The sequence below is a fragment of the Babylonia areolata genome, chromosome 18, assembly GCF_041734735.1.
Source record: "Babylonia areolata isolate BAREFJ2019XMU chromosome 18, ASM4173473v1, whole genome shotgun sequence".
NCBI classification, from domain to species: Eukaryota; Metazoa; Mollusca; class Gastropoda; order Neogastropoda; family Buccinidae; genus Babylonia; species Babylonia areolata.
In genome coordinates, this window is record NC_134893.1 from 30446032 (window position 1) to 30464341 (window position 18310).

Sequence of the window (18310 nt, forward strand, 5' to 3'; positions counted from 1 at the left end):
ATGTCAGACACACTCTGGCAACACAAACCCAATTGCAAATGTATTGGAATGTATGGGATTTTTATTTTCTATTGTCATATCAGCAGTTCAAACTCTCCACAAACAGCTGAAAAGAAGCACAAGTCCAGCAATACCACTGTCTGTCTTTCCCATCAGCTACACTGTATGCCAAAATGGAAAACTTGAGCATACGTATGCAATACATAAAAATAGCATAAATATAAGTACAAATATGAGCAAATATATAAAATACATACTTTATTAGCATGTATTAATATAAAATATTTACTATATGATTTATTACAGCAGTCAAAATAAACATATAAATACAGTAGCCGAGTTGTGCATTTGCTTCAATAATTATAAACATATGTCCCCATGGTAAAACTTTGATTTATGCAATTAAATTTCTCCCTTTTTTTTCAGAAAAAAAATGTTCTCAAAATGAATGTAAGCATTTGAAAGTTTTTCATTGAAAGCCTCCCTAAATAAATAACTGAAAGAACAAAACTTCACAGCAGCCACAACCATAACATAAAAAAAATACACTATCCACAATATAAAACCATCCTTTTTTTTTCTTAAATGATAAAAGCAAAATTTGTCTTTACCACCCAAACCTAAAACATCAAGGCAAAAAAATGGTCAACAACTCACAAAATGCCAGATACCCATCAACACAACTTACACCCACCACACTCCAACAACGTACCCTTTTACTGCACACCACAGCTGGTCACCAAAGATAACATGACGACAGACAATTCACACTTGAACACCAACAGGTTTCACATCACAACGCTTTCTTCACTTTCAAAAGCTCCCATCCATCTTTAACAAGTACTCCAACACGACAATATTATGGCAGAACAGCACACAACAAGACAAAAAAACCATCACGACAATTTTGAAGATATGCTGCGAGTTGGGAGGCGGACGGCAGGCGGTTAGAGCTCTGTCTTTTGCTTCTTTTCCCCTTCAACCTTCTCTTCCTCCTGCACACAAGCAGAACCACAGTGAGGCTTTATCAGTTCATTACAATGTTCTCCTGACACATTCTTTTTTCTTTTCATAAATCAGTTTGGCTTTATCAGTTCATTAGAAAGTTCTCCTGACATTCTTTTTTCTTTTCATAAATTAGTTTGTCTTTTGATTTTGGTTATAACAATATCAATGAACTGTCTTGGCTGCCATAGTAATTATAACAAGTATGTGAGTGTAGCCACCTGTTGATAGGCAAACATGACAGTTAAAGTATCGGTGAAGTAGAATGTCTATTAAACTAAAGAACATTTTTGTGATCAGCTTGCCAATTACATAATTTTTGGCCTCGTACAAGGCTCGCACACATTCAATAAGCCGCATCTGCCGTTAAGTGAAAGTCCTCCATTTTGTCTCTGCTAACAGTGGATATTGTTTTCCAAGTGGTGATGTCATCTCTGGAAAACTGGATCGGAGTCCAACTTGTTTTCGTCTGCTTGTAGACTCTGCTCTGTTACTCAATTTTCCTGCTCCGTTTTCTGCTGCTTTCTTCTTTTTTTCATTTTTTTTCAACACCTTTTTTTTTTTTTACATGTTTTTTTTTTATATACAATCTTACAGCATTCAGTCAACTGTACACTGTTGTAAAGTTCCAATTCATACAAGTTGGCGCTCGTCTGGTAAAGGAAGTGAGCGTGGGAGTTGCAGCCCATGAACACAGAACCGTCGGCTTCCATACTGTTTTCATAAAGTGTATTTTTTAGCATTCACTTCACTTCACCATACTTACACACAGTGGACCTGTACTGACTGACACCTCAGAGGTCAAGGCTACACTCTCTCTCTCTCTCTCTCTCTCTATATATATATATATATATATATCCTCGCAACAAAGCAACAGTGTGCCTCTTCCTCCAATCTCATTCATAAAAAAAAGAAAGAAAGGGAAAAAAAAGACCACAAAAATCTGCATCAAGTAGAAACAATCACTACAATGATTGATGAGAAAGCCTTTCTTAATACAAATCTATCAAAATCTCAATTAATCAAAAAATATTTATTGAAGAATAAAGCTTCCTTTGATAAGTAACTTCTACCACTAAAGCTATTCCAACCTGAAAACAACTAGGATGCAATTTTTAGACTTCCAGGTGGAAGACAAGCAGTACAACATTGAACGATTTCCTAAAAAGAGAATCTGCTGATACCGAGAGTTCAGAACTTGAGCTTACTGCAGGGGAAACTGGGGTCACAATTAGTACAGGGAGGGAAGAGTCGCACATCTCTGGAGACTATGTCTGTGTTTCTAGGCTGAAATTCCCATGCTCATCAAATCTATGAGTAGGATTAAGTGCATGACCATTGTTATCCTGCTGTGCAGACAGCCATATACTGTTTTGGGGGGTATGCATGCTGGCTATGTTCATGTCTCTGTAACGATCTAAATGGTGATATGGATTACAGGATCTTTAATGTGCATATTTTCCTCTTCATTCACACTTGAATGGGGCCTTGGCATTTGTAGGGTTTGTACATCTGACCTTGGAGACTGGAAAAATCTTCACCCTTAACCCATCAGACAACACAGCCAGGATTTTGAACACAGAACCCCTCACATTGAAAATACAATGCTCTAATCATTCAGCCACTGAAGTTGCAAATACTACTGACATCATACCTCTTTCTTTGGGGGTTCTTCCTTGCCACCATTTTCAACAAATTTGGCCATGGCTGCCAAGGTCCTCTCACCATTGTACTCGATAATCTGCAAACAACAAACATGCTCATCTCAGATTTCCACCCACCCCCTCCACCCCATTCAATGGTAAATGCATTGCAGCATGGCTATATCTAAATAAAAGATGAAGAATGACATATGAAAAGATACATGAAGTCAACCATGCCATATTATTCTGTGGTGTGTGAGAGGTGGGGGTGCTTTTGTGCATGGATGTGTGTAAAAGTTAAGGGAAATGTTTGCAAAAACACATCAGAAGGGAAGTTGGAGAGTCATTTTCCTAAAGTTCTGTTACATTCAATGGAACAACAAGTTGTATAACGTTTTACTGATCTTTTTTACTTCTTCCTGTTTATCCTGTTTGTTCAGTTACTTGGCTAAGGAAAAAAAACAAAACAAAAAAAGATGGGGAAAAGTTCTGAGATGTGACAGACAGCACAGTTATCAGATACTGAAAAGTTTGTGCCATGGATCCAGGGGACTAAGCGCCTAGGGCCGCTGGTGGGATGCTGGGAAAAACTTTTCGTTTGTTTTAATCAACAGAATGCCAGAATGGAAAGCCATACCCTACAAAAGTACTCCCACTCAAAGAGATGTAGAAATGTCCACCACCTATCTATCCATTCATTTATATATATCTATTCACCTTTTATGTGAACACATCATCAGACAGATGATTTTTATGCGCAACACATCATCAGATAGATGATTTTCTGTTGTTTTGTTTCAGTTTACATTTTCTCACAGTTAAAAATAAAGTACCGTAAAGTTCGGTCTATAAGCCGCGACTTTTTACCCCTGCTTCAACCTCTGCGGCTTATACAATGATGCGGCTTATTTGAGGATTTTAACGATCTCGGGAGTGTCACATTCTTGTCTATTCTTAGCTGCCTTTCAACTCACCAAAATCATAATTTCTGTCCATGAATTTTTGGATGAGCTTCACGATAGTGTGCTAACTGTTCAGATTTTATAAATCAAATCCCCACACATTAAAGCCTTCAGATCAGCATTCAGTTCTACTCTGCTCAAGTGTACACCCTCATCATGCCGAAAACGCGATGTAATGCCTATGATGCAGCCTTCAAATTGAAGACGATCGACCTAGCAGACGACAGTGCAAGTGGTGAACCAGCAGCGACCTCCAATTCGCGTTCATGTTCATGAAGTGAAAGCGAGGCTGAGTCAGTGACAAGATGGCGGAGGAAGCTGTGCTGGTTCTCTTCAACTCAGACACTGAAGACGAAGATTTCAGTGGCTTCAGTTAGCAGGATGACGTTGAATAAATGTGACTATCCCTAAATTATGGATCTTGTTTTCGTTGTGTTCATTTTTAAAATTTTTTTGTGGCACTAGCAGTATTTTCGCTTGCTTTTCTTTGTGTTGTTCCCGCTTGTGTTTATTTCATAACCTACAGTAATGACAACTTTTCTGTAGTATCAGTATGTGTTCTGGTACCGGAAATAAGTGCGACTTATAAGCCAGTGCGGCTTATGTATGTGTGAAGTTAAATTTTTTCCTAAATTTAGTGGGTGCGGCTTATATACCAGTGCGCTCAATAGACCGAACTTTACGGTAATCCTTGAATCTCAATAAGTTGACAATTTTTGAGATGTTCATTGATGGACTAAATTTTTGTTCTGTGAATGTTGAATCACACTGATGTTGTGAAATGTCAAAATTTAAGTGAAATATAACCCTGTGTACAAGGGAGAAAAAAAAAAAAAAATGTAGAAATTCAATGACTTTGGAGCCCAAAAACAGCTTTCAAGTTCACCTCGTCACTGTCAAAAAACCAACACGGAAATTTTTTACTGCTTAGGGCCTCTGGTGGGATGCAGGGAAAACTTTTCTTTTGTTTTAATCATCAAAATACCAGCACGGAAATCCATATATACTACAGAAGTACTCCCACTCAAAACAGAAGTAGAAACACAAATGCCTTTGGGGCCCAAGAACAGCTCTCAAAAAAGTTCACCTCGTCACTGTCCTTGGGGAAGAACTTGAGGGTGGGGAAGCTCTGGATCTTGACCTCCTCCAGCTCGTTGGCTGTGGAGTCCATCTTGGCGATGACCACGCTGTCCTTATCCTGGAACTTCTCGCCCAGCTCGTCCCAGATGGGCGCCAGCTGCTTGCAGTGTCCGCACCACGGGGCGTCTGTCCACAGCCAGTCAGCACAGACACATGTCACACACACACACATATACATTATCATGTCCTAACATGTACATTACCATGTCACACACACACACACACATATATACATTATCATGTCCTATCATGTACACTTCCCAGTCATGTCACACACACACAAACGGTCTGGCTGCAACAAAGTTTACAACATGGCTCAACTTAACTCTCCCATCTCTTTGTTTTCCTTGCTCTGGGTCATCACATCACAGAGGTGCAAGATCTTTCAATGTGCCATGGTATATGTTTGATGTGTAAGTTGGATTGAATGCGTGGATTGAGGGTCTGTGTGGGCCAGAGGGAAGTCCAGGAAAGGATGGAGGGAGATGTATGTGTGCACACTTTATATGTAAGACCACTCACAGAAGGATGAAGGGAGATGTATGTGTGCACACTTTATATGTAAGACCACTCACAGAAGGATGAAGGGAGATGTATGTGTGCACACTGTATATGTAAGACCACTCACAGAAGGATGAAGGGAGATGTATGTGTGCACACTTTATATGTAAGACCACTCACAGAAGGATGAAGGGAGATGTATGTGTGCACACTTTATATGTAAGACCACTCACAGAAGGATGAAGGGAGATGTATGTGAGCATACTGTATAAAATACCACTCACAGAAGGATGGAGGGAGATGTATGTGTGCACAAGCTGTATGTAGTATGTAAGACCACTCAGAGAGGGATAAAGTGCAATGCATGTGTGCACACTCTGTAGGCAAGTCCAACCGCTAACAGAAGGATGAAGGGAGATGCATGTGAGCACAAGTTGCATGTACGACCACTCACAGAACTCCACAAAGACGTCTTTGGACTTGTCCAGCGCCACCTCCTTGAAGTTCTTGCTGACCAGCACCTTAACCGGCTTGGCGTCCCAGTCGTCTGGCACCTCCTCAGACTTCAGGTGGGGCTGCACACGATTCAAGGAAATTCAGTCACTTTGCCCCTTCTTTGGGGTGTGGAGGACACAATTACATTATATCAGACACACTGAATCACAACTCCAGTCCAATAATGTCAAATGAAATCAACATAAAACACACACACACACACACACATTACATAAAACAAATCAAACTTCTGCATACTGACTTGTATGTATCCAAATGTATGGAACAATTACACACACTTACCAAGTTTTATGATTTTATTTCAATTACTTTCTTCCCAGCACAAAATAATTTGCGTAAGAACGAACATTGACAAATGTGATTGACACTTACTTCGTATATAATGATAAAAAGAAAGACACAACAACCAAAAAACCTCACACAAATGGAAAACACAATTTGTTTATCAGCTGCCATGGTGAAGTGGTTTGAATGACGGACTTAAAACTAGAAGGATGGGGGTTTGCACCCAACAGGTGCATTTTTTCAACCCACGGCCAGCTGCCACTCAGACCTGAGTGTGCTATAGGCTCAAATGGGAAGACGCACAGTCTGCTTCATGGATGCATCTTTGGGAGTGTTGCTAAAATTTCCAGAACTAACTACAGATGCCTGGCCAGGATATACAATCAGATCAAACTGTCCCAAACATAAATGGACCCTGTGTCATCACCTCCACCATCATCAAAATAGAGAAAACAAGGTGTCCTGAATTATGAGGGAAAAAACGAACACCTTCAGCAACCGTCTACCTGAAGATCTAGTCATTAGCCTCATTCACATGTAATATGCAGCTTCTGTTCAAACATGTGTGTGTGTATGTGTGTGTGTGTGTGTGTGTGAGAGAGAGAGAGAGAGAGAGAGAGAGAGAGAGAGAGAGAGAGAGAGAGAGTTTGTGTGTGTGTGTGTGTGTGTCTGTGTGTGTGTGTGTGCGTGCGTGTGTGCATGCGTGTGTGTGTGTAGTGCGTGCATGTGTGAGTATGCACAAGTTTTTACATTGATATGCACTTGTATGTATCCTAATTTCTACTGTATCTGTGTTTGTGTATGATTTTCAATTTATGTTTGTATCTTGTTATGTACTATCCCCCCCAATATTCCTTGTGACACCCAGTACACTTGGGAGTAAAGACATTCTATTCTATTCTTGCCATGGCAAGACCCACCTTGCCTTGGTAGGACCACCTTCAGTTTGCCATGGCAGAACCCACTATGCCATGACAGGACCACCTTCAGTTTGCCATGGCAAGACCCACCTTCAGTTTGCCATGGCAGAACCCACTATGCCATGACAGGACCCACCTTCAGTTTGCCATGGCAGAGCCCACTATGCCACGACAGGACCACCTTCAGTTTGCCATGGCAGAACCCACTTTGCCACGACAGGACCACCTTCAGTTTGCCATGGCAGAACCCACTATGCCACAGCAGGACCCACCTTCAGCTTGCCATGGCAGAACCCACTATGCCACAGCAGGACCCACCTTCAGTTTGCCATGGCAGAACCCACTATGCCACAGCAGGACCCACCTTCAGTTTGCCATGGCAAGACCCACAGTGCCATGAGAAGGACCCACCTTCAGCTTGCCGTCCATGAAGTCCTGGACAAACTTGGTGACGTCCTCGGTGCCCAGGCCGTCCGAGTCGGGCTTGTACTTGGCCACGTCGTCTCCCAGCTTGATGAGGCGCAGGGCTGGGGTCTCCTCCTTCTTCAGGCCAAAGTACTCCATGATGTGCGAGTTCTCCTCGTTGCTGCTGTCCATGTAGATGAACAGCACCTGCCAGGAGCATCATTTCGTCAGGATTGTTTTGTGTGTATGTGTGTGTGTATGTGTGTGTGTGTGTGTGATTAAGTGATGTAATATGCGTAGTCTTTGAATCTGTTTTATGTTTTTGTGTGTTAAATCTTTTTTCTTTTTTCCCCCTTCTTTTTCTTTTTCCTTCTGTAAGTTATTGCATATGTGTGTATCTGACGTTTATTGTAAAGCACTCTGAGCTCCCTTTAGGGGAGGAAAGCGCTCAACAATTATCTGTTATTATCATTGTATTGTATTGTATTGTGTTGTGTTGTGTTGTATTGTCTTGTATTGTATTGTATTGTGTTGTGTACTATTGTGTTGTATTATAGTGCATTGTGTTGTGTTGTGTTGTGTTGTTTTGTGTTGTATCATTCTTTTCTCTGTGTGAAATTTGGGCTGCTCTCCCTGGAGAGAGCATGTACCCATGTACCCAAATCAGGTTTCTCGGATTAAAACCTTTGAGAGTGCGTCGCTACATTGAGAACGCCACCCTTTATTTTTTGTTGTTGTCTTTTTCTGCCCGTGGGTGTATCTGTTTTCCTACTAAAGTGGATTTTTTGACAGAATTTTGTCAGGGACAACCCTTATGTCCTGGACAATTTTGTACAAACTTGCCGTGGGCTGTTTCACGTGCATTAAGTAAATGCTGCACATGGGACCCCAGTTTATCATTTCATTTGAACCACTAGTGACAAGACTCAAGGGGGAGAAAAATAATCAAAACCTGTGAGCTCAGATTCTCTAAATTCCTAGGTGAACACGTTACCACTAGGCCACCACTCCACATCAGATTTACATGTATATCAGCAGAACTTGCCAGCAGTAACAATCGTTGTGATCATATCTTTCGTTAAAAGATCCTATTGTCTTTAACAACCTTTAGGGCAGTAAATTCATATCCACTGCAAGTCAGGTAGGTTACCTATTCACACCTTAGTGGATGAGGAAAATCGGAGTAAAGTGCCTTTCCCAAGGACACAACATACCAAAACAGGCTACGAACTAGTTAATGCCTGGCCAGTTCTTCTTCTTCTTCTTCTGTGTTCGTGGGCTGCAACTCCCACATTCACTCGTATATATGCGAGTGGGCTTTTACGTGTATGACCGTTTTTACCCCGCCATGTAGGCAGCCATACTCCTCTTTCGGAGGTGTGCATGCTGGGTGTGTTCTTGTTTTCATAACCCACCGAACGCTGACATGGATTACAGGATCTTTAACGTGCGTATTTGATCTTCTGGTTGCGTATATACACGAAGGGGGCTCAGGCACTGGCAGGTCTGCACATATGTTGACCTGGGAGATCAGAAAAATCTCCACCATTTACCCACCAGGCGCCGTCACCATGACTCGAACCCGGGACCCTCAGATTGAAAGTCCAACGCTTTAACCATTCAGCTATTGCGCCCGTCGCCTGGCCAGTTCTACTATGGTGCCTTCACATCACATCTGCATGTAGATGACCAGAACCTGCCAGCAGTTACACATACAGATGTATGTGTAATTAACTTTATTACAATCATCACTGTCACTTCTATAAATAACTACTATTCTTTCTGATACCTACATAGTGCCTATCCCCGGTCAAACTGTAAGCTCTTTAAAAACAGATTCCTTTATATAACAGGTGCCAGCCTGCATGGAGCTGACTGACAGATGCATTTAGACCATTATTTTGTTTTCTCTATCATTCAATAAGGTTTCAGTCATGTGCACACGCACACACACACAATTCTACATCTTTAATTTATTTTTATCTGTTGCTTGTTGTGGAACAAACTACCAGAAAAATCGCAACATTCTGTCTCGCTAAATTCTTTTAAACCAGCTTTGAAAACACATCTTTTCCAACAACAGTAATTTTCCAGTGCTGGTGTTGGAATGATCTGATTCCAAGTGCATAGTTTATTGTGGGGAAACCATTTGCCATTTGTGTGTGGCAGGGTGAGTAGAGTGTCTGTGCATTTGTGTGTGTGTGCCTGCGTGTTGCAGAGATGTGTCTTCTACAGAATGTTGTTGGTGGGTGGTTTGTTGTTCAATGGAGGTATCATGTGCGAGTGTATTCTGGCATGTGTTTCTCTGTTTGTAGGGGGAAAAGAAGGAATGAAATGTAAAGCACTCTGAGCAGTATTTATGGAAAAATGTGCTACATAAATGTCCATTATTATTGTTATTATCATTATCATTACCTTTCCCTTGAATTCTCCGGCAGCTGCCTTGAACTTGGCCAGCTGGTCGTCCCATCCATCCTTCTCCAGGAAGAGCAGGGCATGGGTCTTCACATCACCTCCAAAGATCTTCTGGGCAGACTGCATACACACCCCAATACTTTTCTTTATTTTCAATTCAAATAACTCTTCAACAGAATATTGTTCTTATATGTCTGTGTTTGATTACAGAATAATACAGGTCAATCCTGTGTGATTACTGCATATACATGATTATGATAACCATGTGTGTAGTTTCCTTCATATTAACTTTTAAGTATCTAATGTCTAATGTAATTATTGCGAGTGTATGACTGTGATTACTGTATGTGTAATTAACTTTGAATTTACATTTAAGCAATTTATGCCATTGATACACATACATTTCACAAGTGTGATTCTTGTACATTCTGTATGTGCTTACACCATAAATTATTTTCTCTTATCGGAGAAATACAAAAGAAATACAAAATACAAATAATAAAGTATTCTGTATTCTGTACACACACACACACACTCTCTCTCTCACACACATTTTATATCAACTGTCCTGGCTCCAAACTCATCTTGACAACAACTTCACACACACAACCTGTCATCTTTAGACACCAACCTCAGAATGTAAACTTTTTTTCAAAATAAGATTGGGACACATGAACTTTTGAAAATGCAGAAGTTAAAAATCTTGCAGGCCATTTCAATTTTCCGTGGGTTACCAAAACAGGGACACAGACTGCTTGCACCCACCCCTTGAACACAGAGAATGGCTGCCTTACAATGGGAGGTTAAAACAGTGATATACCCCAAAGCCCACTCACTGTTTAAGTCCAGACACTGAGAAAAGTAAAGATTCAAGAATACCTTATATCGCTGGACAAGTAATCATGGCATATATCATGCATAAAATGGGCACAAAGCAAGTGACATAAAAGTAAAGCCATCAATATAACACACACACACACACAGACACAGACACACACTATTCTCAAGCTGAGTATGAGTGGCGAAGGAGAGTCAATCTTATCTTTGTCCAAACACACCTGCTGAGTAAACTCTACAATCAGAGGCAAGCGGTTTTCACCGATGAACTTGTTGAGGGCTGTCTCATCAAAGTCTTCAGAAAAGTCGTTGCGACCTTCGTCAAACTGCACACACATAAGTGAATCAAACATCATGGTAACTCTGCTCAGGAAGCTAACACATCATGTTGTTTTGTCTATATCTTCCTGCAGCAAACTGTCAATGCTGGAAGACTTTTTTTCATTCCATTGATTCTGTTATCTACCTTGGCTCAACTTTGAGACCTTTGGTAACTACTGCTCAAATGGAATTTGATTAAAACCAGACACTGATTTAGTGATTAACAGAATAGAATTTGCAACAAAACCTGTACATAAAAACAAATGCTATACTTAGTACTATTGATTTTTTTTTTTCTCAAAGCGTTCACACATATGCTCATGCAAACACACTCACACACTCATGCATACACATACACACTGTCACATACAATTATACAGTGTTCTGATACATAGTAAATTCCAATTTCTGTCTGAAAATAACACATCAAAGAGAACAGCAGTTTCAGTTCTTTGACATCAATGCACAGAACTCTGGTGGCACCGCTTGATTAGTTCCCTTTCTAAAATACCTATGCCCTGACAGAGAGAGAAAGGGCTTACTGTGATTGTGATAAAAGTACGCATCATATTATACATAGTTTGATAGGAATAGAAAAAAGACTTTATGCAACTGTGATGGAACTGGCACCACCAACACACACTTGGTCAAAACCTTACAGGAAAAGAATCCAGCTGACTGACTGACACATGCAGACCCACAACATAATTACAGCATGCTAAACACCCACAATGTAAACATCCTCATATTTATAAACAGTCCACACACATAAGCACATGTACACACACACACAAACACACGCCCACACACCCACCCCTGAAATCCTACCCCTGCTCACACCCCACATTTTAAAGCTCAGACAAAACTGCTCTACATGAAATATGAACAATTCCATTCAGCATGACTGTTATATATGCCCTTGATTACTTAAGTAATCAGTTGCCATTTAGTGAGTGGGAACAGAATAGCATATTCCATCTCTATGCAATGCAACACGTAGTATCATATTTGATTTGCAGGATAATGAATATGCCTTTACTTGTAGCTGCAGTCCACAGCAAGATTCAGGCAGTTGGAAACAAAAACATACACCTTCACTCATGATTGTAATTCTACAGGATGCTCAACACAACACATTAGTAAATGATTATCTAAGTTTTGTTTTGTAACTGATGTTATCCATGTATTCATGATGCCATCTGTGCACTCTTGATGTTATCTGTGCATACTTGAAGTATTCCTGGTGTTGCAATGTCTTGTATTCTCAATGTTTGTTAATAAAAACAAAAAACAAAACAAAAAACAAAAAAACAAAACTGTCCTACATGTTTCAGGAGGATGACCCCATCCTTGTCCATCTTGTACTCTTCGAAGACACTGTCCTCCGACGTGATGGCAAATGGAATGTCATCGTAACCGGCAGCCACCCTCTTGAAGGCAGTCGCCTCTTTGCCTTCCTGATCCTGCAGACAAACAGTTTGATAGTCAGTTGTGTCCATCAGAACAACAGAGTAGGTAACTGCTGTCCTGACTATCTGGGCAAGAATTTGATTAGTGTGGAGAGTGTCATGTCCAAGTTACCTCGCCAAGAGGGTTTTAGGACAGACAGTGTTGGGATGGTTCCCAAAGGCCGAATAGCCCCAAATGCTACAGAACTAACAGCCAGTGCAATTTAGACAAATAGTATCATATTGAGTAATATGCACAAAACAACAACAACTAAAACCCAGAAATATATTCAGAAACAAGTTCCAGTGCTACCCAGTCTGACATGGCCTCCTCATTTATGCACAATGTGCATGGATCATAAAGGCATTCACATGTTGGAATGTGTGTGTGCATGCACACAGAGTGGGGGAATGTAACAGAAAAGCGAAGAACTGTCTAGGGGCCCTAGGAATGATGGACAGTGTGTGCGTGTGCGTGTGTGTGTAAGCAAAAGCAAGTATGTGTAAGCATGTGTGTACACATGTGTGTGTGCATGTCTGTCTGTGTGTGAATGAATAGCTTCCTGAGACTAGTGAGAGACCTCATAATTCAAAAACAGATCCAGTCTAGTCCACATGTTATAAAAAAGCTCCACCCAAAAGCAACAAGATCCATTTGGCAGAGACCATGTGTATTGGACATCATAAACCCAGTGCTGGCACCAATACACCACAGTGAAAATGATGCTCTACATCCCCTGCCTGTCACTTCACAACTGCTTCTGATTTATCATCAAGAAAGCAAATCACTTCCATCAGTGATGATATTACGCTGAACAACAATAAATCCCTCAACCGACATCAGAGAGGATGTTATCACATGCATGGCTTTTATGTTCTATCTTTCTCAGAGCAGCTGTTGCCTCGTGTCTTTTCAACATAAGCTCTACTCTCAATGAAGTAACACATGTTGCTGTATATTTTACAACACAGATCTATATTACTGGCTGGTACGTAAATGGCCATCCTTTCATCAGTCTAGACCTGTTAATGGACCAATAGCTAAAGGCCTTGCTCAAATCAATCTTCTGAGGAACTGTTGAGGGAGATGTTGGGGAAGACTGAACGATGGACTGACAACATTGAAGAATAGATGGGAATGCAGAGACCCAGGCTTTGACAACTGATACACCTGGAGGAATCTGGTGAAAAGTTGTTCCATGCTGTGCTCCAATGACTCTTCACAGAGATAAAGAAGAAGTTTTCCCCTAGCCCCCTTAGTGTAGTCAGTTACTGGCACGCTATAAATAATAACTTTGCACCATAATCACCTGACACGAATCTGACACGTGATGAAAGAAAAGAGAGAATACCTTGACCACTGTTTATACTTCTGAGCATGCAATTTGACTACCAAAACTGAACTATGCAAAATGGACATCCTTGAAATAATCTCACTGTTTCAAAGTAATTTACCACCTGCCTTATATTATGTACACTCTCTTGAGGACCCACAGAATTTAGGACAGATCATTTTCTTTAGTTTAGCATGACTGATGAAACAGACAACTGTAATGCTATAATCATCCATTCTGGTCTGAAGATGGAGATCAGAGCTGGACCCTGGGCTTGCTTTCACTCCACATTCTGGCGTCAAGCAGGGCAGGGCGACATATACATGTTGAAACTTACAGAGTTGGTCAGGAAATGAACAACACTCTCAAAAGTTGCATCTACAAAGTAGATATCTGTGACTGTATGGTCCCCATCTTCCCAAGCTAGGACCCGAGTTGACCAAGATGGCAGGAGTGATTTTAAGTACAAATTTTCAGTGCCATCAACAAAGTCTCAAATTACATGTAGATATATGATATGGTATGTGCTTCAATCAAGGTTATCTATAATTATAGTCAACCCAATCACAGGAGTGGTCTGCAAATGTTAAAACGTGAGCATCCAGACTCCACGTCTTGCACAAATTATGAAGACCCAGCCCCCAAGACAAAGCCTACCTCCACACCCCCTTCAGCATTAATGGTAAGGATTTGACACTTTGATTATGTATTATATTGTATTACCCTTTTTGTCACAACAGATTTCTCTGTGTGAAATCCAGGCTGCTCTCCCCAGGGACAGCGTGTCACTACAATGAGAACGGCACCCTTATTTTTTTTCTCTTTTTCTGCCAGCAATTACATTTGTTTTCCTATCAAAGTGGATTTTTCTACATCATTTTGCCAGGGACAACCCTTTTGTTGCCATGGGTTCTTTTACATGCGTTGAATGCATGCTGATTATGAACCATACCTTGAAGAAGCCCAAGACGACGACCTCATTGTTGTCAGCAACAGCTTTGGCTGCTTCAGGAGAGGTCACGTCAATTGCAGGAGGTCCTGTCTTCTTCTTCAGCCAGTTGACAATATCAGCACTCTGCCTGCCTCCTGTACATCATGAAAAAATAAACGCAAGATAAGAGAGAAATGAAATCTAATAACGAAAGCTAAAATGCATGATAAAATAGTGATAAAATAAAAGAAGTTCTTTTTTTCTTTCTTTCTTTTCTTTTTTTTTTTACATAGCAAAGTATCTTTGTGTGTGTGTGTGTGTGTGTGTGTGTGTGTGTGTGTGTGTGTGTGTGTGTGTGTTAATCTTAAAACTTCAATTCGTGCACAATCATGTTAAAAGGTGTCACCATATGAAATATCTACTATAAAGAAAACAAGTTGAATCTGGAAATGGCCATATCTAAACTCAGACAAAACTCACAAACTTTTTCCCATCTCTTTATTTTATGACCTGATGCAATTCTACATATGTACTGCTGGTGCTTCATAACCTGCATGGAACTGAGGCCACCTAAAAAATAAAAAAAAAGTAAAAACAAAGTGCACATTTGACAATTACACAGTAATTAACAGATCAGGGTTCAAGGCCCAATTCTGACATGGTGTTGTGTCCTTGGGACAGGCACTTCACTCTGATTCTCCTCACTCCATCCAGGCGTGATGGGTACCTGACTTTGGTCTTGGATGGTTAACGCAGCAAAAGAAGAGGATGCTGAACCCAGGGTACAGTGAATACGGTTGCAAAAAGCTATGGGACCTTTGACCTGAAGTTCACTTACACAACTCTGTAAACTGGAGAATACAAATACACACACACACACACACACAAAACAACACACAAACGCAGAGTAGAAAATCTCTGCATCACCCAGACAAATCAACAAAATCCACACAACAACACCAACTCTCACCAGAGTAATCAGACGCTTTGCCACTGCGGAAAAATTTCAGGGTAGGGAAGCCGCGGATTTCAAACTTGGACTGCAGATTCTTCTCAATGGTGGCGTCTACTTTGGCCAGCTTGATGTCTGACTCTTCTTTCTGCAGCTGCTCAGCAGCCTTGCTGTACTCAGGGGCAAGAGCCTTGCAGTGCCCGCACCATGGTGCATCTGAACACACACACACACATGCAAGTGGCAGAACTAGAAACATAACACTAACAGGTAAAAAACAAACAGAGAACAAAAAATGTCCCAGGTCATAGTTAATTACAAAGTTTCACTACTGGAATTTAATTAGTGATTGATAAACTAACCCCCTCCCTCAACCCCCCACCCCAACTCAAAACAAGGACATCTCAACACTGAAAATCAAACTGTGTTCACACTTACATACAATGACACTCTCACATGCATTTATCCATGTACATATTTTCTTTTCTTACCCACACTGATATATAGTATGCACAGCATAAGTGCCAATGTGACAGCCAGCATGTGTGCATATAAAAATGTCAATGTGTGCAAGAATATGTGTGCATGTACATGTCTATGCTGACAGACATGGTCAGATAGCATGAAACAGTGTGCAGCTTAATATTCACACACACACACACACACACACACACACACACACGCACATGTATTTACTGGAAGAGAGAGAGAGAGAGAGAGAGAGAGAGAGAGAGAGAGAGAGAGTATGTACTACACTGAATAGAAAAAAAAAAACAACTACACATGAATATGTATTTACTGCTGACAATATCTTAAACAGAAAAGAAAAGAAATTATATCAAACCACCAACAACGCACTGCATGTTTCCAATCGTGACAACTTCAAGAACAGGGCAAGGAACTCCATTGGAACACTGTGAAACGGTTTATCGTTCTTGATGTGATTTGGGGCATTAAAATAAAAATATGTCTTCTCACACTTAAAAATAAAACCAAACGGAGTATATGAGATCTTATCTTAAAGTTCAATCTGTCTACATTTGACAGCTACGCAGTTTATCAATGCATGCTACTACTAATTTTGGGGGCACTTTTAAACTATGCCACCGAACATGGACAAAAAAGTATACATTCAATATGAAATTGTTATGCAATCGCATGAAACGTCTCAAAGTCCTAAATAAAGTTCGAAAAACGACAGCATTGCAAAAATCAAGTGTTGCAAACCGAAAAAAAGACACAAAAAAACAACTTACAAAACTCCACAAGCACAAACTCATTTTCGCTGATGAAGTCGTCAAAGTTCTTCTCCGTCAAAACGTAGACTCCTTCCTCCTGCTTCACATCGCCAGCAGCCACTGAAGCCAGAAGCGCCAGACTCAAAACCCATGGAAACTGCATGGTGTGGGCGGACGAGCAGACGAGCGATGTGCCGTATGGGAGACAGACTGTGCGCGAAAGGCAGACAAGCGGCGATCAACGTGGCACAGAAACCAGTTTCGGTGTATAATATCGACGGGCCCACAGGCGTGTTGAAAAGCGGTTGGTCAAAATTGGATCACATGGGTTCGTCTGCTTCACAGGGGGAGAAGGGGAAGGGGGTGGTGGTGTTGAAACTGTCAATAAGAAAGTTGGTATACTGTTCCTCTTTTATTAATTGGTTTTAATACAGATTTCACAAGACAGTCAAAGTTATTAAGCATGCCAGCGTGCAAAAGATAATTTTACCGGTTGTGTGAGACAGCTGACATTAACCTTGACAGATCTAGTCAGCAAAGATAACGCTGAGAGTCGTCCATATGGCCAACAGGGTTGGCCTTGTGAGAGTAGTAGGTGCGGTATTTTCCTTTATCTGCGCTAAACAAAATGTTGTGTCTGGTTCAAGATAGTATGAGTAACTTCTGTTACTCTTTCCACGTCAGCAGTTACTAAGAACTGAGGTAAAGAAAATCGCTAAGCCTGACGCGATTGGCAAGGTGACCACTCACGCAGTGAGGAGCCACATAAAACTGTTGGGGGTGGGGAGAATAAAGGTATAAGCAGGGTTTGCAACCGACCCTATCGTTTTCGAGACCTACTCATTTCTTTTATTTGTGTGTCCTATTTCTAACGGGTAAAGAAAAAAAAGAAGCTGAGTCGATCAGGGGGCCCGCGGCCGGTGCACAATGTTGACTGACTGAAGAGCCCACAAACACTTTGGGAGGTGGGCCCTGGTTGGGCCGTGTGAGGAGGGAAGAGGTTCGACATTGGAAACCCCCAGCCGTAATACTGATCCCTCCCCTCCCCCCACTCCCGTACGGCTACCCTCCCTCCCCTCCCCAATCCCGTACGCCGGCTACCGATCCGGCCCTCCCTCCCTCCCGGTCCGTCTTCCCCCTTCCGTCTTGCACCCCCCGGCCCCTCTCCCAATTCCCCCCGGGGTGTCTCTTTCCCCTCCTTTTTAAAAATTTTTTTATATTTTTTTAACACCGACCGATTGTACTGAAGTGAATAGCCGAGGCACATGTTACGCGAAACCGGCGACAGCGTTTTTTCACGGTGACACAGTTCTTTGTTCAACGTACTAGGGCCGGCCTGTAAGGTTGACTGAAACACACGCAACGTAAGGTGTTGCTGAATGCGATTTCCTGATAGCTCCGTCAGTGTTGTATGGCTTTGTGTCCGACCAACACACGCTGACACACACAACACTGAC

General features: G+C 41.3%; 1 protein-coding gene across 1 annotated transcript; it reads right to left on the minus strand.

Annotated features, from left to right (window-relative positions):
• Positions 1-43: 43 nt before the first annotated feature.
• LOC143292650 (protein disulfide-isomerase-like) lies at positions 44-17109 on the minus strand. The gene is made up of 11 exons (XM_076603141.1): positions 16872-17109; positions 15634-15831; positions 14685-14818; positions 12276-12413; positions 10851-10955; positions 9793-9912; positions 7384-7584; positions 5706-5826; positions 4698-4876; positions 2660-2746; positions 44-995 (listed from the first exon to the last, which is right to left on the minus strand). The coding sequence occupies exons 1-11, from the start codon at positions 17014-17016 to the stop codon at positions 948-950; spliced, it is 1476 nt and encodes a 491-aa protein (XP_076459256.1). The 5' UTR covers positions 17017-17109; the 3' UTR covers positions 44-947.
• Between the last annotated feature and the right edge of the window lie 1201 nt (positions 17110-18310).